Source organism: Octopus sinensis, linkage group LG26 (genome assembly GCF_006345805.1).
Source record: "Octopus sinensis linkage group LG26, ASM634580v1, whole genome shotgun sequence".
Classification (NCBI taxonomy): domain Eukaryota; kingdom Metazoa; phylum Mollusca; class Cephalopoda; order Octopoda; family Octopodidae; genus Octopus; species Octopus sinensis.
The window spans coordinates 22169810-22194029 of record NC_043022.1 but is presented as its reverse complement, the minus strand read 5'-3'; the positions used below and the strand labels follow the sequence as shown (position 1 = coordinate 22194029).

At 38.1% G+C, this 24220-nt stretch overlaps 1 protein-coding gene across 3 annotated transcripts in view; it reads left to right on the top strand.

The window, feature by feature from the left end:
• The window catches only part of LOC115224915 (unconventional myosin-XVIIIa), a 324165-nt gene that overhangs the window by 58263 nt on the left and 241682 nt on the right, over window positions 1-24220 (top strand). For 2 of the 3 annotated variants that reach the window (XM_036513802.1, XM_036513801.1), the window contains 2 exons: window positions 10533-11056; window positions 13416-13442. In XM_036513802.1, the coding sequence (XP_036369695.1) occupies window positions 10533-11056; window positions 13416-13442 (551 nt within the window). The remainder of the gene's footprint in view (window positions 1-10532; window positions 11057-13415; window positions 13443-24220) is intronic. The other variant, XM_029795876.2, reaches the window with a different exon arrangement.

The following is a 24220-nucleotide window of genomic DNA, read 5'->3' as shown; positions in this document are numbered from 1 at the left end:
ATATGCTTATCCACACATCGTACATACATGATAGCACATGCAAAACTTCAGCCAGGTCACTGCTGTCTCATTTGCCACTAACACCTCCAACCACTTCCTTCCTTCTGGTGAATTCAATATGTGCAACTATTAATCCAGACACATTTTTTCCTCTCTATATTTGTTTTCTCTCCTCGTCCCTTTCTGTAGGAGAGCATAGACGTGAAATATCAAAGACTTCTTCCATTTTTCCTGAACTTCAAACTAACACACCCTGTTTGTTGTTCCTTCACTTGTCTTTTACTCATTTCAGTAATTTGACTGTGGCCATGCTGGAGCACCGCCTTTAGTCGAGCAAATCGACTCCAGGACTTATTCTTTGTAAGCCTAGTACTTATTCTATCAGTCTCTTTTGCTGAACTGCTAAGTTAAAGGGACGTAAACACACCAGCATTGGTTGTCAAGCGATGTTGTGGGGGACAAACACAGACACAAACATACACACAAACATGTATATAAATATATATACATACATATATACAACAGGCTTCTTTCAGTTTCCGTCTACCAAATCTACTCACAAGGCTTTGGTCGGCCCGATGCTATAGTAGAAGACACTTACCCAAGGTGCCACACAGTGGGACTGAAACCGGAACCATGTGGTTGGTACGCAAGCTACTTACCACACAGCCACTCCTATGCCTATGTAGGGCAAGGGACTCTACCATGTATACATATTCTATATATCAGACCTGAGGAATTTTATCTGTTTATTTACATCATTGTCTCCATATCTGTTCACTTGGTTTCCCCTTATAGCCACTCTTTACCCAGCTGACTTGGTCCTTGGTGAAGGTATCAGAGTGCCCTGTTTTGCAAATCAAGACATTTCAAGCTGCTGGTCCTCATGCTACAGAACATTGGCAAACTTATCCCTTTCTGCTTCACCCTTAGCTCCCCTTCTAGATGCCTGATACAGCTCCTTGCTTCTGCAACCCTTTCAGTCTTGTTTCTTTGCTCTAATGACCCTGTCAACTACACTGTTCCATCACCATCTCACCCTAGGTCTAGTTGGGACTTTGCACCAACAACAAATTTGGTCTGTGGCTCACAGTAAGTTGACACGTAGGAACTTCCAGTTATCCTCTATGTTACATGTCTGTAGTTCTTCCTCTTCATTAAATGCTTCTGTAGGACACCTCTAAACCTCTGACTATGGAAAGGATCCTTAAGATTCCAGATACATCATCATCATCATCGTTTAACGTCCGCTTTCCATGCCAGCATGGGTTGGACTGTTCAACTGGGGTCTAGCAAGCCAGAAGGCTGCACCAGGCCCAGTCTAATCTGGCAGTGTTTCTACAGCTGGATGCCCTTCCTAACACCAACCACTCCGTGAGTGTAGTGGGTGCTTTTTATGTGCCACCGGCACAGGTGCAGATGAGGCTGGCAAATGGCCACAATCAGATGGTGCTTTTTACGTGCCACTGGTACGGAGGCCAGACGAGGCTGGCAATGGTCACAATTGGATGGTGCTTTTTACGTGCCACCGGCACGGAGGCCAAACGACGCTGGCAACGGCCACAATCAGATGGTTCTTTTTACGTGCCACTTCTTGAAATCCTTCATGTCTGTAGTTTGAAGTCACTAACGAGTCACCTATGCTGAGGAGTACATTCTTCACCAGGAAAGGACTTTGCATTTATGAGCAACCATAAATCTTGCTTTCTGGTGAGAATGTAGTAAATCTGGCTAGCATGGTCACCGGATTTATAGGTTATCAGGTAACTGCCTGGTTTACTGAAGTTAGTGTTGCAGATCATTAGGTCATTCACATCACAGAACTCCAGCAGCCTTGTTCCCTCCTCATTTCGGAACAAATTTCATGACTTCCATGTACCCCATGGAAGACACTCAGGTGTTGTCCAGCATGTCCATTGAAATCACCAGCCATCCCCTTTTACTTGTTTCAGTCATTAGACTGCAACCATCCTGGGGTACCACCTTCAAGAACTCTTAGTTGAATGAATCAACACCTGTACTTATTTTTTTAAAGCCTAGTACTTATTCTATCAGTCACTTTTGGCAAACTGCTAAGTTACAGGTATGTAAACACACTAACACCAGTCGACAAACATGGACACAAAGGCACACATGGATCATCATCATCATCATCGTTTAACGTCCGCTTTCCATTCTAGCATGGGTTGGACGATTTGACTGAGGACTGGTAAACCAGATGGCTGCACCAGGCTCCAGTCTTGATCTGGCAGAGTTTCTACAGCTAGATGCCCTTCCTAACGCCAACCACTCCAAGAGTGTAGTACCGTATATACAACAGGCTTCTTTCAGCTTCCATCTACCATATCCACTCACAAGGCTTTGGACAGCCTGAAACTATGATAGAAGACACTTGCCCAGGGTGCTATACAGAGAGACTGAACCCAGAACTAGGTGGTTAGGAAGCAAGCTTCTTACAAACTGCAATGCCTGCGTGCACACACACACACACACACACACAAACACACACGTGTGTGTGTATGTATGTTTATTTTTTATATATATCTATATATCGTCATTGTTTAACATCCAGCATGGAAGGCGGACATTAAACAATAATGATGATATATATATATAGGCGCAGGAGTGGCTGTGTGGTAAGTAGCTTGCTTACCAACCACATGGTTCCGGGTTCAGTCCCACTGCGTGGCATCTTGGACAAGTGTCTTCTGCTATAGCCTCGGGCCGACCAATGCCTTGTGAGTGGATTTGGTAGACGGAAACTGAAAGAAGCCTGTCGTATATATGTATATATATGTATGTGTGTGTATGTTTGTGTGTCTGTGTTTGTCCCTCTAGCATTGCTTGACAACCGATGCTGGTGTGTTTATGTCCCTGTCACTTAGCGGTTTGGCAACAGACCGATAGAATAAGTACTGTGCTTACAAAGAATAAGTCCCAGGATCGATTTGCTCGGCTAAAGGTGGTGCTCCAGCATGGCCGCAGTCAAATGACTGAAACAAGTAAAAGAGAGTAAAAGAGTATATATACATATACATATATATATATATATATATATATATATATCACACACACACACACATATATATAAAAAATAAACATACACTCACATACACACATGCACAGAAAGAGAAGCTGACTGAGACAAGCCAACCCAGTGCTCATGATTCCTCTCTACATGGCCTTTGAGGCAGTTGGAGTGAAGAAGACAAAAAGAAAAAATCACAACTCCTATAGCTACTCGAAGTTACTTTGTAGGAAGAAGCAGTACGTCTATTCATTGAGTTAACCCTAGACCTGGAGCTCTGATATGATAGGGGGCTCTACTCTGATGTCAGTCAGGGGCCCAAGAGCCAGGTGGTAGGCGAGCTGGCAGAAACATTAGCACGCAAGGATAAATGCTTAGCAGTATTTCGTCTGCTGCTACGTTCTGAGTTCAAATTCCACCGAGGTCAACTTTGCCTTTCATCCTTTCGGGGTCGATTAAATAAGTACCAGTTATGCACTGGGGTCAATATAATCGACGTTGTCTGTCCTTGTTTGTCCTCTCTGTGTTTGGCCCCTTGTGGGTAGTAAAGAAACGGGTAGTTTTACATCAAATGACAGATTATTCCAGAACAGCTACAACCAATCCTGCAACCTTTTGTACAGTTCCCAGTTACTCAGCTTCAATCATAAGGCTTTCCTTGGCCTGAGGCTCTAGTAGAAGGCATTAGCCTAAGGTACTGCGCAATAGATTTGAATCTGGTATCACAGCAATCGGTGTGTTTGTGTATTCATTTGATAGTATTTCTATATATTTCTTTATTACCCACAAGGGGCTAAACATAGAGGGGACAAACAAGGACAGACAAAGGGATTAAGTTGATTACATCGACCCCAGTGCGAAACTGGTACTTAATTTATCGACCCCCGAAAGGATGAAAGGTAAAGTCGACCACGGCGGAATCTGAACTCAGAATGTAACGGCAGACGAAATACGGCTTCGCATTTCGCCCGGCGTGCTAACGATTCTGCCAGCTCGCTGCCTTTGATAGTATTTCTATATAAATGAGGATGAATGAGTGTGTTGTATGTATATACGCAGTTTCTAACACCAGACACCATTGATCTTGAGTGGGCCAACACATTGAAATTCTTTTCATATGATGTCAGATGTACTGGGCTGGACACCTTACTACGATGCTGGATGACAAATTTTTAATGGAGAGTTGCCACATGGTAAATGTTCAAGACATAAACTTAAGAAACATTTTAGGGATGCCATGAAAAGCAACCTTAACTCTGTGGCATTTAAACTGGCCATATCTGGCCTAAAATGTGTGTTTTACTTGTTTTATGTTCAAACTTGCCAGATCCGGTCTCTCGTGCCCACACTCCTGAAGTTACAAGATAATGCATGATTAATTAAAAAACAATGTGAATAAATAAGTATTTGTAATATCTGCAACAGAGTCTGTTTGTCCAAAGCTAGAGTTGCTAGTCACATGAGATCTCATGATGGCATTTGCTAATTAAAGAGATGACCTTCTTCTGTAAAGAAGTGAAAATCATCATGTATGTATATATATATATATATGTGTGTGTGTGTGTGTGTATATGTATTTAAAAGGCTCTGGCCTCTGTAACTATTTTTTACTTATTTATTTTTCATAGATTGGTTCTTCAGATAATGAAATGGTAAATCAAAGGGTGTGTTACTAGAATGTCTGGTGTTGGGAGATGGTTGATAGTCGCTGATAAGAATGATTAGGCTCAGGCTGTGTGTGGTGGGGGTGGGTAAAAGCAGTGGTGGGAGCAATGTGGGAAATAAATTACTTTTAGTGTGTGAGTAGTAGTAGTAGTGATATTAATAGAGTTGAGACTATAGGGATGAAAACCTTGGAAGATAAAAACTAGTGTTGATCATTTTATTTCCTGAATGTAATTTAGCGATTATAGATTATACGTATGTTGTGGTTGCTCCTTGTTACTCCTGTTCCAGCAGGTCAGTGATCAAAGGTTTTCTGGTTGTGACCATCCCATCTTTTATATATCTATGGCTACACTATTTGATGTGATGTTCTTTTTTGTAATGGTTTAGCTCTAAGTCCACTCTAATCTAATAGAACTATGATGTTCCAGAAGTGACCATCCTGTCTTTTATTCAGACACAGTGTACATAGGACTACATTATCTAATCTATTCATTATTATTTTTTAACCTTAATCAGCTCTGATCTTGCTAATCTAGGATTGAGGTGTTCCAGTTGTGACCATAACGTATTTTTTTAGATATAGTGTATTTAGGACCAGAATATCTAATGTGTCCTCTTTTTTCTAAGACATGAGGATGTGACTTGGAGATTTAGTTGTTATTTCTAGCAGATTGACTCATTACATAGGAAATGTGGATCATAAGAAATTACTGCTGCATGTTCCTTGGAAAGTTTTTAAAAGATTCTATTTTAAATATGAATAAAAAAAAATATAGAAAACTATTGTTTACCTAATTTTATCTCTTTTACTTGTGTGTCCAATATATTGTACAGAGTAGGTGCAGTAGCCCTGGACAAAGTATTTTACAGTATCTAATTATCTTGTTATATTCTGACTCCAAATATTATCTTGATCAATTTAACTTTTTGTTCTTCTTGGGTATTGATAAAATAAAGTATTTATCATGTACTAGGGATAATTTCATTGACTTTTCCTATTTTCACCAAGAACAATATCTTGTCTTTGTATACATTAAAAATTATTATTATGAGAACAATGAGTTGGCAATTTGTTTGAACATCAGACAAAGTGCTTTGTTGTATTTGTTCTGGCTGTTTACTTTCTGAATTCAAATGTTGTTGAACCCAACTGTCCCTTTCATCCTTCCAGAGCCAATAAAATAAAGTACCACTTGAGTTCTGTGGTGCCCAGATTTATGACCTTGAGCTAAGTGAACTGACACGATCATTAGAATATCCTAAAAATACCTTGCAGTATTTATTCTGGCTCCTTATATTATGAGTTCAAATTCCACCAAATGTTGCTCAACTCATACACTGAAGTTGAGCAAAAAAAAAAGTAAGAAGGAAACATTCTATAGTATCTTCTCATATACCCTGTTTGCTGTATAAATAAATTAAAACTGATAATTACCGCTTAATTATCTTTTATATATATCTGCTGGATTAACCCTTTTGTTACTGTATTTATTTTGAGATGCTCTGTGTTTCTTTCAATTACTTTAACTATACAAAGAATTTAGTAAAATAACTTGTTTATCATTAAGCTAGTTTTAGGAATATAAACTGTGACTAAGGTTTGGTGGAAAGTTTTAATTTAAAACTTATCTCTGCCAGATCAGACTGGAGCCTGGAGCAGCCCCTGGCTTTCCAGACCCCGGTCGAACCGTCCAACCCATGCTAGCGCGGAAAACGGACGTTAAACGATGATGATGATGAAAACAAGACATCTGTACTCAGAACCAGAGCCGGTTTCAGCTGGGTTGGTAATGAAAGGGTTAAGAGGACTGACTTGCAGTGTCTTCTACTATGGCATCAGGTTGACCAAAACCTTGTGAGTGGATTTGAAAGATGGGAACTGTAATAATGAAGGTGGCTATACAAATTATAAAATCAAAAAGGAAAAATTTGTCACTAGTTGTGACTAAGAGTGCAGGGTAGTACCTAGATTGCTACAAATAAGAGCTAAAAAGCTCTTCCAGCTGCAGTAGGTGCTACCCTGCACCCTCAGTCACAGCTAATTAAATTTTCCTTTTTGGCTTTATATTGCATACTAGCACTATGACCCGGCAACGCCAGGTCATAGTGCTAGTGCAAGCATATACAGCTGTGTGCGTGCACACATACACGCGAGTACTGTCCAAATCTCCGACCAATCACATACAGCTAGCTGGCATTCAATTGGCGTATCAAGTTTCGGGCATTTTGATTGGGTTTTGGATAGAAAATTCACAAAAAAGTCACTTCTATTGATTTTTTAATGGCTTTACAGGGTGACTGGGGAAATATAAGGATGTGCATGACCACCCTTGGATGGTTTTGAATGACCATAGAAAGTGCGATCCCTCTAACTGAAAAATTGTGGATTTGTATATTGCCATTTATATATATAGAGATAGCCATTTTCATTATTTTATAATTTTCACATTAGCATTTTGCTAAACTACTCATAAATTGATATGGTAAATATATATGCTGACAGTTGGGATTTCACTTAGCCATCTGGTGACAGAGTTGACACTACTGAATTTGTAATTTTCAAACGAAACTACAGTATAGTGATGATCATGCTTGCTGTGGGATGGTCGACTCCCCTGTCAGTGTATATTAAATGCACTTACTGCAGCTGTGAGAGATTTTTTGCAGATAGGAAAGCCTTCTTTTTCTGTCGAGGGCTTATATGCCCCTTTATTAGACTATTTTCCTTAGTCATTGCACAGTGATCACCATAACCTTTAAGCTTTTATAAAATACCATTATTATTTTTTCAGGATTGTAAAACACAGTGCCATATAACAAAACCATTCACACCGAAAGCATGTATGTGTGTGTGTATAGATGTGTGTGTGTGTATATATATATGTGTGTATAGATATGTGTGTGTGTGTATACAACAAAGAAGGATATATTAATTCATGTATTTCGTTTTTGGATTTGCTTTGCAAGATTCTTTATGTGAGTTCGTGTGTTGAAGCATATTCTGTTGTGTCTGGGGAGAGTCATTTTCATTTTGTGCTTTATAATTTAATATATTTAATAACAGCATTTTTTTAGAGCAAGTTTGAAAAGGAGCTAGAGTTGGTGATACATGTATTTGGTCAGTATAACTTCTTCATGTGCACAAAAAATTTAGATTGAGTGTTCTTAAATAGTTATTTATAATTTGTTGTGTCTGGGGAGAGTAATTTTCTTTTTGTGCCTTATAATTTAACACACTCACCGGTAAAATTTCCACTTATTTCTTATTTTTATTTTCCTAAAATTTTCATTGTGTCTTGCAGCCTTTTCAATAGTCTTGACTCTGTCCATTATTTACACTGCATTGTAAGGAATGCAGTGTAAATAACGGACAGAGTCAAGACTACTGAAAAGGTTGCAAGATGCAACGAAAATTTTAGGAAAATAAAAATAGCAAGTGGAAATTTTACTGGTGAGTGTGTTAAATTATAAGGCACAAAAAGAAAATGACACTCCCCAGACACAATAGATTATAAATAACTATTTAAGAATACTCAATCTAAATTTTTTTTGTGCATATGAAGGAGTTATTATACTGACCAAATACATGTATCACCTACTCTAGCTCCTTTTCAAACTTGCTCTAAAAAAAATGCTGTTATTAAATATATTAAATTATAAGGCACAAAAAGAGAATGACTCTCCCCAGACACAACAGAATTAACTAATGTAGTCCTAGACATATTTTCTGGATAAAATATGGAATGGTCATGACTTAATTGTGATTATGGGTCTGCTGGATCAGTGCCAAACTGTGACTGGAGATCAACAAGGTTAATCAAAGTAAATATTTTGACGATAAATTAACGAGAGGGAAAAGAGTGAACTAGTAAGATTATCCAGATTAACTTTTGTAGGTCAGTGCCTGGAGAGGGAAAATTGGAGGTAGAAGTTAATCACATAAGAGTTGGGGGTCTGTCTGGTTGATCTGTGGTTGTGCTCTAAGACTAGGTAGTATGTTATATAAGGAGAACTAGGCCAAACAATCTGTCTAGCACAAATATGCCTATTGAAAAAGAATTTATTAAACCTGTTTATATTGATCTTTGAAAAACAATTGAGATATATTTGATTTATTATCTAGCTTTGTTTTTCTCTGGCATTTGTTTTGTTTTCATGGCGTTTTAATGTTTTGTTTGTTAAAAATACAGCTATGTTAAACTATGAAAGGCTTTTTAGATTGGAATGTTTGGATTTTGTATGTTCTTTTCAGTGACATCTAAAGACAGCTGATTACAATGAAATTTTTTTTTTTTACCCATCCTTCCATCCCTACTTCTCTCCCCTGCTTCTGCCCCTCCATTTAACCAAAACAATGGCATGTTTGTTCACTTTTTTTTTTATCAGTACCATGTGAGAGTTATTTTTACCTTGACCTACCACCGAGGAATCTATGATCTTCATTTATTAGCTTCACATGATGCTAGTGATGTTGATGCTAAAAACTAATTCACACAAAAAAAAAAAAAAAGCCGAATGTTTTATTTCAACAGAGTTCTTTCTGAACATAATTAAAGTTTAGAATGAACACTGTTATGGTCTTTCACTCATTAATTTTAAAAAACAGAAATTCCATTTCTTTTACCATTGTAATGGCAGATTTTTCAATTTTTCTTTTTTTTTTGCTGTTTTATTTATTTTTTTTTTTTACAGCTAGCTCAAACGTATATATATTCATAAAGTGTTGCTTAACAAAAAAATCTTTGCCTGTGGAGTTTTTCATTCAACTGTTGCTAGGAAGGGATATCTCTTTTAGTACATTTCTTCCAACCACTTTAATGATGGCCTCCTGTGAAAATCTGTCAAATTGCGCCATTTGGGTTGCTATCTTCTTGAGGGACCTCTATGTTGTTGTCAACAAGAGCCAATGTTTACTTCAGTTCTTGCTAACTTAACATCATGATTTTGACACCCTTCTGCAAGAGAATTTAGTGATCATTGTGAGAATTAACACCTCAGTGCAGTGAACCAATGGGGGATGCTTCTATGTGGTTACTCAATCTGCTAGAAACAGCAACCAAATCTCACTTGTCACACTCTACTTCCTTGAAAGAAGAAAGTCCCAGTTTACTAGAACACTGTACTTATAGAATGTGGCTCCAAGTACAGATTGCTTGAAAAACAAAAATATGGTCATGGCTGGAATGCCCTTGATCATATAATCTACTCAATCAAGGCTGATGTAGTGCTAGTCAATAACTCGAGTAAGGGTTTCTAAACAATATTGATGTGTCTAATCAATACTTGTATTTGTAATAATATTGGTATCCCTAATCAGTATTGATATTTGCAATCATTATTGGTATCATTGATTGGTATATCTAATCAATATTAGTATACCTAGTCAATATTGGTACTTATGGATAGTTTTGAAGTTATTTCTCTCTCCATCTGATTTGATAAAGTTAGTTTCACTTTAGTAAACAGTGTCAGGGAAAAAGAATTACAGTGCAGGACAAGGCAAATTGTATATCTTGTTGTAATATATAGAATGGGGTGGAGTGTCTGAATTGTCACATGATGTATTTGCAGATGGCTGCTGCTTTCTGTGTCATCTTTTCACATTGTACTATGTAGCTTAATATTTCATTGTTCACAGAGGTAATAAAATATTTGTTCATCTTGGGGAATATTTTGGAATATAGCATGACTATTGAATCCTAATAAATTTCAGAATTTATTATTTGCAAACAGCACAACCAATATGGAGATGTTTTAAACACTGTAAAAAAAAAAAAGAAAAAAAAAAAAGAGAGAGAGTATTGACTGAGTTTTGTATTTTCTTATTTTATCATAGAACACCCAAAAATGACCTCACCACCAGAAGAAACACCTGGACCCGTTCCTTTGAGCCCTGCCGAAAAGACATTCGATTTTGATCTTCACTTACCTTCCATAATTCCTCCCCGGCCTGGACGTATCCGGACCCTAACCCTGCGGCGGCAACCTGGAGGTGATTTTGGTTTCTCTCTTCGTAAAGGAGTCATCATGCAACGAACTAACACAGATTGCTTTGGTTCAAAGCAAACTGTGATCTTTGCAGAACCTGGCACGGGACCAAAAGCTACTGAGACCGGTTTACTGCCCGGAGACCGTCTGATTGAAGTTAATGATAAAAATGTGGAGAAGGCCAAGAGAGAGGAAATAATTGAATTGATTCGTACATCTTCAGACACTGTTGTATTGAAGGTTCAACCAGTTCCAGAACTTTTGGAACTTAGTGTTCGTACTGCTGCTGATGGAGTTAAAATTGAAGTCCAAGCTGATGTTGTGAAAGGAGGTACACTTAAAAGGAGTGGCAGTGTCCGTTACAAGAAAACGGTAAGTTTTCTTCTATTTATGCTTACTTTCAGTTTAATCCATAGTGTTTTATAAAGCTTTTCATTTTCCTTTTTGCTATGGAGTAAGGAGCCTTGCTCATGAGCTTAGTAGACTCTCAGAGACCAATGAAATTGGTTAATCCTTCATGTCAAACATCTGTCCCTTTTCAATGTTGACCAAATAGGCATGGGTTTCAATATGAAAAGGTCCCTTTTATTTTAAAAAAGAAAAGCTCCAAATTTATTTCTTTTCATCTTGACTGGATAACTTTTGAGTCCCTTAATTTCCTTTTTTTTTTTTTTTTAATTCTGTCATAGAATCTTCTAGTTTAAGTTGAGACATGGAGACAGCATTCTCAAGGCTGGGATTGGATTGGAATGGAGTTAATAGGTGACAGTGTTTCCTAATGTTGAAAAATACAATTAGATATATAAATTGACAAACATCCAGACAGATAGACAGACGGATCTAAAATTGATATTAGAAATGTATATATTAAAAATTGTGAAGATTTCTAGTCAAACTTTCTGTCCATCTGTCTTTCTCTGTTCATCTTCCTTTCTTTCTGCCTTTCTTTCTGTCTCCTCAATAATTAGATTAATTTTTATTTGATAAATTTAAAGTTTTATGCATGTACATATTGTCTCTCCCATGTTGCCTTTTTTGTGCTCATTGCCTTCTTAACATGTATGCACATACATATACAAGCATGCACATATATGCCGACAATACAAACATGCAATGCAAACAAATATGCATTCATATTGATATACTTACACACATCTACAAGCAACAAAGAAATATATATACACATGCATGCATATGTGTGTATACACATGCATCAAAAATAAAGAACATCTCTGGACAATTAATGAGAAACCTACAGCTCTTATATCCATGGTATAGATTTACATTTGTTCCAGGCATGGCTCTCTGGTAAGAGGTTTGCTTCCCATCCACATAGTCTCAAGTTCAATCCCACTGTGTGGCACCTTGGGAAAGTGTCTTCTATTATCACCATCAGCTGACCAAACTTGTTAGTGGATTTAGTAGATGGAAACTGAAAGAAGTCCATTGTGTATTTGTGTTTGTAATCCACCAATGCTTTGCAACCAGTGTTGGTTTGTTCACATTCCATAATCTAGCAGTTCGTCAACAGAGATTGATAGAATTAGTACCAGGCTTTTAGAAAAAGTACTGGTGTCACCTTCAAGGTATGGCTGCAGTCCAGTGATGAAACAAAGATAAAAGATATTCACAGATGCACTTGGCTGTGTAACAAGAGAAGTGTTTAGGGTCCCCCATCTCCAAAAAAGCAGACTGATTCACATTCTCCAAATATATTTGAGTAGAGGTACAACAAAAATTTGTAAAACATTTCAGGGCTTTCCAGTTGAGGTCCCTGAGTGAACATATGCACACAATCACATATACATATACAGAACACACATATCCGTGCAGGTGGCACATAAAAGCACCCACTACACTCTCGGAGTGATTGGTGTTAGGAAGGGCATCCAGCTGTAGAAACTCTGCCAGATCAAGACTGGAGCCTGGTGCAGCCATCTGGTTGCCAGCCCTCAGTCAAAACCGTCCAACGAATGCTAGCATGGAAAGCGGACGTTAAACGAAGATGATGATGATGATACACACAGACATAAACAGTAGCAGAGCATGTTCACATGTATTCTAATGTGACATGCGCTCTCTCTCACACTCTCTCTCTCACAAACACACACACACACGCACATATATATATATATAAATTTCCTTTATTTACATAATATTGAGGTCTCTTTCTTTCTTTTGTTATCTTAGCGTTTTTACCAATATATATATACATATATAGAATACACAGACATAAACAGTAGCAGAGAATGTTCACATGTATTCTAATGTGACATGCGCTCTCTCTCTCTCTCTTTCTCTCTCACTCACACACACACACCAACCAATTCAGATAACCACAAACCCTGCAAGAACTCTCTTGATATAAGCATAATCAGCTTTGCCATTTTGCTGGTGACCAACTTGAATTCTGCAATGCAAAATTCCGATCTCAAAGAACCATGCATTTACACATATAGATCTATGTAGTTGTTGCTCTTGCCGTTAGTTCATATTTGGTATCTTTGAATGACTTAAATACATATACACACATACACAAGTTAAATGAATATCACACAGAAGGGACAAGAAGCTGTTTTATGCTGTTACTGTTATTGTTGTCTTTTAAAATAAATTAATCCTCAAATATTTCTGTAAATTAAATATTTTCTTTTAAAAAATTTTATATACATAAACATAGACTGTAAAAAAAAGTTTTTTGTTATTTAAAAAAAAATTATAACTTTTTCAGTTCTCTAAACAATATGATGAGATTTTGGTAAGTTTTACTCACAGACCCCAGACAAACATTACCCAGCACTTCTCTTTGCTCTTTTCCTTCCTTTTTTATTTTGTCACTGAACATTATTTGTAGAAACCAACCTGCACTAGTTGTTTTAGACATTACCCACATTTTGGTTTATTAGTTTTCAGGTTTTTACCAAATACTGTTTCCGGATTTATTTCATTTATTTATTTATGTCTTTTGGTGTGTTCTTTACTGTCTTGAGGAAAAGAATTGTTTCAACTTTTCTATTGTCATCAGCCAGTAGCCTGTGTGCTGGTGTTTGGTAACAATGATGGAAACCCATGTTGTATTCTTGTTGTAACTGCATGTTTGTGGTGACATTGGAGATAGAGGAAGCAAAATTATTAAAATTGAAATTATTTTGTTGTGTATTTGTGAATCTATAGTGTTGTTTTTGTACAAAATTAAAGGAAGCAAAATTCATCATCATCATCATCATTTAGCGTCCGCTTTCCATGCTAGCATGGGTTGCACGATTCAACTGGGGTCTGGGAAGCCAGACAGCTGCACCAGGCCCAGTTTGATCTGGCAATGTTTCTATGGCTGGATGCCCTTCCTAACGCCAACCACTCTGTGAGTGTAGTGGGTGCTTTTTACATGTCACCGGCACAGGTGCCAGACGGGGCTGGCAAAAGGCCACGGTCGGATGGTGCTTTTTATGTGCCACCGGCACAGGTGCCAGGCGAGGCTGGCAACGGCCATGATTGGATGGTGCTTTTTACGTGCCACTGGCATGGAGGCCCGTCGGGGCGGCGCTGGCAACGGCCATGTTCGGATGGTTCGCTTACATGCCACCGGCACTGGTATCACAGCTGCAATTTCCATTGATGTTGATCGATTTTGATTTCGATAATTATTAAAATTAAAATTATTTTGTTGTGTATTTGTGAATCTATTGTGTTATTTTTGTACAAAATTAAATGGATGCTTGTCTCTGCTGATTTGTTGCATTTTTGATGGTAAGAGCACCAAGGGAATGACGTGTGTCTTTGAAACATTGGAAGAATAAGTAATGCAAAGTGTTTCTGTTTACTACACCTATTTATCAGCAAGTTTCTTACTAACATGTTTATCATCTCACCAATATCTCTTCTTGTCGGGGGGTCCCAGATGAACCTACCTCACGGCAGGAGACACAGATGCGGCCAGTGGCATTGAACTCCCTTGTTAACCAAGTGCCACGTATCAGAGGTGGATTCACATATTAGTGTAGCTCATTCAGCAGTGGTGCCCCAGCATGGCCGCAGTCTTCGGGCTGAAACATTTTTAAGGATTTTAAGTATGCCCACACACATACACACACACATGTAGCCCTTAGTATATGCACATGTCTATGTATATGTATGCTTGTGTGTGTATATATGTATGTATACATATATACATACACACAAACATATACATAGTTTGATATACTCTTTTACTTGTTTCAGTCATTTGACTGTGGCCATGCTGGAGTACTGCCTTTAGTCGAGCAAATCGACCCCAGGACTTATTCTTTGTAAGCCTAGTATTTATTCTGTCGGTCACTTTTTTACCGAACCGCTAAGTTACGAGGATGTAAACACACCAGCATCGGTTGTCAAGCGATGTTGGGGGGACAAACATAGACACACAAACATATACACACACGTACATGTATGTATATATATATATATATATATACACACACACACACCACACACACACACACACACGACGTGCTTCTTTCAGTTTCTCTCTACCAAATCCACTCACAAGGCTTTGGTCGGCCCGAGGCTATAGCAGAAGACACTTGCCCAAGGTGCCACGCAGTGGGACTGAACCTGGAACCATGTGGTTTGTAAGCAAGCTACTTACCACTCAACCACTCCTGTATGTGAGACTGTTTGCCTCCAGTGCAAAAAAGCTACTGTCACTAAAAAAGTTGAATGTCCAGTTGGCTGTGCTAAATCATCTACATTCAGATTCAGTCCACGAAAAATTCCACTTAAAATAGCTAACCTTTAGATTTGCTCAAAGTGTCTTACTAGTGGAGCTGAATCCAGAACTATGTGGCTGCACAACCTACACGAAAACTGTACTAAATTATAGCTTCTCTTGTCCATTTCAAAATATAAATCAGATTTATATTTTACACAAATAGGCACAGGCATGGCTGTGTGGTTAAAAAGATCTGCTTCCAAACCATATGGTTTTGGGTTCAGTCCCACTGTGTGGCACTATAGTCCATCACTGACCGAAGTCCTGTGAGTAGATCTGGTAGATAGAAGCTGAAAAAAGACTATCATATATGTGCTTGTACATGTGTGTGTGTGTGTGTGTGTGTGTGTGTGTGAGTGTTTGCTTGTCTTGACGACACGACAGTTGTAAATTGAGTGTCACTGTCATACAAAGAGTGTCATTCATTCCCAATATTCTGCAAAAACATGTTGGGCCATGGGGAAGGAAATATGACCTTACTTGGTACAAGATAATGGTCAGCAACAGGAGGGGCATCTGGGCATAGAAAATCTGTCTCAGTATACTCAATCATACCCACACAAGCACAAAAAAGTAGAAGTTGAAATAATAATGATGAAACAGACAGAAAAGTTTTTACCAAATACACAGTTGTATAAATATAACTTTATGTCACCTTGAACTAGGTCGCAATAATTTTTCATTCTTTCTACAAATACTTGTGTGAAATAGGTCACAGTGAAATAGAGAAAAAGATTCAATGGTTTCAAACGAACGTTTTTAAAACCTTAGCTTGTAAAGCTATGGCTTTAGAAACTTAACTGATACCTACTATCACAGGTATAAAAATATACCTGTGAGAATAGGTATAATGAAGTTCACTGACCTGGTTAGTAGACTGAAACACATAGCAGGAGAAAGAGAGATTTTGAAAGAATTTTTTCTATCAAGAAATCTACCTTTAAATGCTACTCCTTGCAATCTTTGATATGCATGTTGTCTTCTTGTGTTCTTGACTCTAAATTTTCTCCACTTGACAATAGAAAGTATGCTCGGTGCATTTTATCATAACACCAACACTAAGAAGGTTGTCTTGAACCCAGCAAAACTAAGATATCTTTGCATCTTGGGTTCTATGTTGATCATCATCGTCATTATCATCATTTAACGTCTGTTGTCCATGCTGGCATGGGTTGGATTGTTTGACCAGGGCCAGCAAGCTGGAAGGCTCACCAGACTCTAATCTGTTCTGGTGTGGTTTCTATCGCTGGATGCACTTCCTAATGCCAACCACTTCAAGAGTGTAAATGGTGTTTTTACGTGCCACTGGCACGGGTGCCATTTGCATGACACCGTTATCTGCCACAACTGTGGTTTTGCTTGGCTTGATGGGTCTTCTTCTTGAGCATAGCATAATGCCAAATAGACTCTGTTTTTGCCCTGAAGCACAGCATAATGCCAAATGGTCTCGGTCCTTGCCTCTATGAGGTACAAATCTTGAAAGATACTTTTATGTGCAACTGGTACAGGTGCCATTTGTGTGACACCAGTATCTGCCACGACTACGATATTACTTCTCAAGCACAACATAATGCCAAAGGCCTCTGTGAGGCAACACTTGAAAGGATCTCAACCACTTTGTCTCCATAAGACTCGATGCTTGAAAGGTGGTTTTTATATGTCACCTGCATGGGTGCTGGTTACATGATACCAGCATCAGATAGTGGTATGAGAATGGTGTTGTGCATGTCTTGTTCAGGGGTGTTGCAGGTGTCTGAATTGCAAGGGAGATATAGAATTTATTAGGGTTGTTGTGGATGTGTCTCAACTGAGTAAGAGGAGATAGTGTTGTTAAAATGGTATAGTAGTGCTCTCAGAGTTGTTGAGTATGTGACTGGACTGAGTGGCAGGGATAGTGTTCTGCTAGTGTTCTGGAGTGTTATAGATGTATTTGGACTGTTTATAGTAGTGTTGTTAGGATGGTGTTAAAGTAGTGCTGTAGATGTATTTGAGAGTTAGTGAACATGTACTCACTGCTACAGATGGGGCTTAGTGCAGTTTACAAGCTATGCCTCTTCATCTTGTGCAGTTAATCCCAATATTGTTACGGCCACAAAAAGAATCAGGTTCATTTTCACCCCTTGGCTATTGCGAATTCTTTCATTTATCAAAGATTAAATTTAATTACAGGTCATCTTTAATGAGATTAATACTTATTGTTAAATGTCAGAATTAAACTGAAGTTAATCTCAATTGGTACCGTTTACAGTAATTAAAGGGATAATTTAACATTATTTCATTGTTAATTTGTCAAACTGATATTAGGCAGTAAAATATTTTGCTATTTATAAATTATTCAAGTGTTAACAGTTTATTTTTAACCTAAATTGCAAAGATTAATGTTATTGTTTGCACTTCATATAATCACCTCTGTTATTACCACTATTATCATTGCCACTGTCATCACCACCACCATCCTCATCACCGCTTATCACTTTTATTACAGGTGAGCCTCTATAGGGTTCTTTAACCTATTAGAAATAACAGCCAAATCTCCTTAAGCTTATCCTTCCTAAAATAGGAAGGATACATTGGATGATGTAGTCCAAGATATTCTATGCTTAAAGCTATAGGATGTTCGTGGCTTAACCCTTTCGATACCAACCTGGCTGAAACCGGCTCTGGCACTGAGTACAAATGTCTTGTTTTCATAAGTTTTGAATTAAAATCTTCCACCAAACCTTTGTCACAATTTATGTTCCCAACACTAGCTGAATGTTAACTAAATTCTTTGTTATATTTAAAGTAATTGAAAGAAACACAGAGCATCTCAAAATAAATACGGTAACGAAAGGGTTAAATGCCTTTTGATTATAGGGCTCCTGGAATAGTCAGGGTTGACTTGGACACCTACACAACAACATTATGAATAAAATGCTTAGCGATATTTCTTTCAGCTCGTTGCATTCTGAGTTCAAATCCTTTATGGGGAGTAGATAAAAGTACATATCAAGTACTGGAATGAATTTAATTGATTATCCCTCCCCTTAGAATTGTTGACCTTATGCTTAAATTAGAAACAATAATAATTATTAGCCATTAGCGATGATGTAACATTATTACTGAAAAGCAACCTTTATATCCGACTTAATGTGGGTGTATTATAGGAGTGCCTAATACTGCAGTACTAGCCCCAAGAAAGTCTCTCAGAGATCAGGTGCATAAAATCACAGGGGTATCAGTAGCAGACAAGAAATGTTCATCAGCAGTAGTTAATGATATTTCACCTGTCTTTATGTTGAGTTCAAATTCCACTGAGATCATCTTTGCCTTTCATCCTTTCAGGTTTGATAAAATAAGTACCAGTTGAACACTGGAGTTAGTTTAATCCCTTGAAATTGCCGGCCCTGTGCCAAAATTTGAAATCATTGTTATTATTAAGGTGGTGAGCTGGCAGAATTGTTAACATGCCAGGCAGAATGTTTTGTAGCATTTTGCCTGTCTTTATGTTCTAAGTTCAAATTCTGCCATGATCAAGTTTGCCTCTCAGCCTTTCAGGGTTGATAAAATAAATACCTATTTCTTTACTACCCACAAGGGGCTAAACACAGAGAAGACAAACAAGGACAGACAAATGGATTAAGTCGATTACATTGACCCCAATGCGTAACTGGTACTTATTTAATCGACCCCGAGAGGATGAAAGGCAAAGTCGACCTCGGTGGAATTTGAACTCAGAACGTAGCGGCAGACGAAATACCTATTTCTTTACTACCCACAAGGGGCTAAATACAGAGAAGACAAACAAGGACTGACAAATGGATTAAGTCGATTACATTGACCCCAATGCGTAACTGGTACTTATTTAATCAACCCCGAAAGGATGAAAGGCAAAGTTGACCTCGGTGGAATTTGAACTCAGAACGTAGCGGCAGACGAAATACCTATTTCTTTACTACCCACAAGGGGCTAATTACAGAGAAGACAAACAAAGACAGACAAACGGATTAAGTCGATTACATTGACTCCAATGCGTAACTGGTACTTATTTAATCGACCCCGAAAGGATGAAAGGCAAAGTTGACCTCAGCAGAATTTGAACTCAGAACGTAACAGCAGAGCACTGGGGATGATGTAATTGACTAACCCCCTTCTTCAAAATTTCAAGCCTTGGACTTGTATTAGAAAGAATTATTTCACCCTTTAAAGCCACCTGTCAATTACTGGGGTCAATGACACTGAATAATCCTCTCCTCTTAAAATTGATGTCTAAAATAAGAAACTGCTATCCCAGTTGAGTTCACCAAAACTTGATAATGTGTAGACAGATCATAGGCATGTTTATTCAAAACTGACCTGGAGTTCCCTTAGATTACCCCTTTATTATTTAAACTAACGGATCTTTTCGGTTTGAACGGCAGTTTTTTAATATAATTTCCACGTAACTAAACACTTTTAAACTTCATACACTGGTAGAATGTGTTTATAAAACATCTTTTTTCTCTTGGCTTTATTGAGAAAATTCTATAGTTTGTAAGATATTTGTTGTTTTTTTTCTTCAATTTCTGCAATTTCAACCAATAAATGATGTCCATTGAGGTAAACAACATTCTGTGCCGTATGAATATGTCCCTCGTTTAAGAAACAGATTGGGTTTATTTACATTTCTGAAGAAAAAAAGATACCCTTCCCCCACCCCAAACCCTAACCCTAAAAGAGATTGAAATGCAATAGATAGATACTAGGGTCATAATTATGGGTGACAATTTCATATGACACCGCTAGAAAAAACTGCCGTTCAAACCGAAAAGATCCCCTTTATTATTTAAACTAACCATATCTGGCTCAAACATTTTACTTATTTTATGTTTGACCCTTTAGTGTTCAGATTATTCTATCAAACATAATGCCTATTGATTCCCATTGATTTGAATTAATCATGCATTATTTCATATCTTCAAGATCTTGATGGTGTAATTACCTAATGTAGAATAACATTGTAGGGTAGGTGTGAGAGCCTGGATCTGGTCAGTTTGAACATAAAACAGATTAACTATTTTGGCCGGATATGGCCGGTTTAAATACTAAAGGGTTAAACCCTACAATGTCATTTTTAAAAAAATGACTGCATTACTGAAATCTCAAAGTTATAAGATATTGCATAATTAATTTAAAAGCAGTATGATTGATTAAGCATTACATTTGACAGATAATCAGCGTATTAGGGTTAAAGGTTTGCTCAATCAGAGCTGATCTGAGGCTCCGTTTGGTCATAGGACTGCTCTATCAGACAGAGCTGGCTTGGAGTTAAGCAACAGCAGTAGAATAAAACATTAGGATCAATGAGGCACTGTATATGTGGTTGCTCAAGCAGTTAGACATAGTAGCCAAATATCCCTCAAATTGCAATCTGGGTGCAGAGGATGAAAATTCTGATACAAAAAAAAATGAAAAGATATGTGTAGGTTTGCTGGTAGTTAGACATTAGGTCATAAGAGAGTGAATGTGGAAGTGTGAGGGAAATGTTCTCATTATTATCAAAGGCAACTTTTCCTTGTTTTTGTTTAAAAAGTCAGCTGCTGAATAATACTCAGGTCTTCCCCGCCCTCCTCTATCAATTTATACGTGTGTGTGTGTGTGTGTGTGGTGTGTGTGTGTGTGCGTGTGCGTGCGTGTGTGTGTGTGCGTGCGCCTGCATACATACATGTATGTATCTGTGTATATGTGTGTGTGCACCTGCATACATACATGTATGTATCTGTGTGTACATATATATGTACAGATACATACATGTGTGTATGCAGGCACACACACACACACACACACATATGTATGTACACACACCCACACACAAAGGGGCAGTCCCAGAAACCTCAGGTTCTTTTTGCTGTTGCTTAGAGGATAATAAAGTCATCTAAACATATGAACTTCTGTCTACACAACTTTGTGTGTGTTTGTGTGGGTGTATACACTCACTCACACACACACACACACACATGCACACACACACACACACTCACACACACACACACTCTCACTCACACACACACTCACACATGCACGCACACACATACACACACATACACACACACATGCATACATCCACACACATACACATACACTCACACACACACTCACACACACACACACTCTCACTCACTCACACACACACTCACTCACACACACACACACTCACTCACACACACTCACATACACACACACATGCACACACATACACACCCACACACATACACACACACACACACAGAGTTGTAGGTGATAAATCTCTGTCTGTCTGTCTGTGTTTCTCTTTCTCCCACCAACAGCTTAAATCATCAAACCTATTTTTATCTCTTATCTTTTGCTTCTTCCATTTCTTTGTCTGTTCAGAAGTATGTCAAGCCTTTGCCTGACACATTTCTAAACTGAGGAAGAGATTTCAACAACTATGTCATCTCAGGCTATAGCAGACAGCAATGTGAGAAAACACACACACTCTCTCTCTTTCTCTCCCCTTATGAAGGTTCTATGAATAAAGACAGTGCCCCAAGAATATTATACCAGAACTCTTCTCTTGCAACAAGACAGTACCAGTGTCGATTCCAACATCTGGGATACTTGACTGGTCTGTAGAGGAAATCCATTCTGTATACATTAAAATATGTATACATTCAAATACACAAGATCCTGACATCAAGTAGTAACTTCCACAGAAATGATATTAACAGGCTCTACCTAAGAAGAGATAAAAGGAGATTAGTGTAGACTGCCTTCAAATTTTGTATAGGTTCTCTCAGCAACCGCTTAATACTAGCAACAAAATAAATTTATAAACATAGCACTGAAAAGTGAAGAGAACAACAGAGTATGTGTTGGCGGTGAGCTCCTTAAGCAGCACTCTCTTCCAAAACCTGTTAATGTTTATGAATAAAGACAGTTTATGAATAAAGACAGTGCCCCAAGAATATTATACCAGAACTCTTCTCTTGCAACAAGACAGTACCAGTGCCGATTCCAATATCTGGGATACTTGACTGGTCTGTAGAGGAAATCCATTCTGTATACATTAAAATATGTATACATTCAAATACACAAGATCCTGACATCAAGTAGTAACTTCCACAAAAATGATATTGACAGGTTCTACCTAAGAAGAGATAAAGGGGGAGGAGGCTTGGGATTAGTGCAGACTGCCTTCAAATGTTGAATAGGTTCTTTCAGACAGCAACTGCTTAAACCTTTCATTACCATATTTCTGTTGAGATACTCTGTGTTTCTTTCAATTAATCTTTATATATAAAAGTTAAGTTGTGTGTCTGTCTCCTACGATTTAGATTCCTAACTACTCCCACATTTTGCGGTGCAGTATAACCAAAAGCGGGTATCTTATAGTCGTGATTCATATCGAGCCCTTCTGGGTATTAGCACGTGTCTACGATGAGTCTACGATTTAAAAAAAATATTTACCATAATTTTTTCCAACTTTTAATGCATTTTTTGCTATTATATAAGGGAAATAACTCTCTAAAAATGCTTATATAGTTATTTCCCTTACAAACCTGAGCAACGCCGGGCGATACTGCTAGTTTTAAATATAACGAAGAATTATTAAAATAATGTAGTCATCATTAAGCGGTCCCCAACAATCCCGCATGTAGAGACATCCTGTTTGCCGCAGATTGTCTGCAGACGCAGGGACAGAATGACCGAGGAGCCACCGGTTGCCAAAGCAGACACTCTGAGGATTTTCACCAGAGCCCCATCTGCCGGATTGTGGCCCTAATACCACTCTGTGTCAGACCAATCTGCCTTGGGTGGCCCTACCAGGAACCAAAGTTCCCAACAGAATAGCTCTGACACTACCCGTTGCCAGCGTCCCCACTACGGTGAAGAGTTGGATGGACTTTGTAATAACCTGCAATGTCTCCAAAAGCCTTTTTGTCCTCTAACAAATGAAATCACAAAGACTCATTTATGTAGTATGCACATACATGAGCACACACACACATATACAGATCAAGACAGCTCTGTATGTGGTTGAGTATTCCAAAGTTAGTCTCAAACAGGCAAACTTGTGTTTGAAGCAGTTTCAATTGTGATCATCCTATCTTTTCACTGAGAATACATTATCCAATGTGTCCTTCCTTTTTTAAGGTGACAGGATGTGAAATGAGTGAGATTTGACTGATATTTCCAGTAGATCAAGTGGCTGTGTATTCTATGTATTATGTGTGTATGTACAACAAAAGACACATCTCACATACCTGCACACATACCTGTGTGTGTGTGTGAATTTCAGGTCAGATTAGTTGACAATGGTTTAGCGAGTTTGTAGGTTTAGTAAAGTTAAATAACAAATATTTATCTGAATTCTTTGTTGGAACTTTTAACCAAACAATTGTTTTCTGTGAGAAATATTGTCAGCGTACCTGTATGTACCAGCAGTCTGTTGGTGCCAATCTCACCAGCATATACTCCCTCTCTCTCCCTTGGTGCCAACCTCATCCTACCAAACCCTCTGTCTGGTGCCAACCTCACTCTAATCATTTCTAGCATTGTACATTCTAGCCCTCTCAAAAGATAAAGCAGAACTGTTGGCAACAAGACTGAAGGAAAAGCATCTGCTAGAGCACAGTGTTCGTGTAACCTATTTTCAGTAGAGAACTGTGGTTCTACAAACGTGTTTTTCTGTCGAAGGCCCACTTTGCTTTTGCAGTAACATCAACGGACTTTTTGAATGTTTATTACAAAATCATGATCCTGCAGAGTGGTATTTGTTTATTGACTCTTCAAAATGAAGTTTAAAAGCT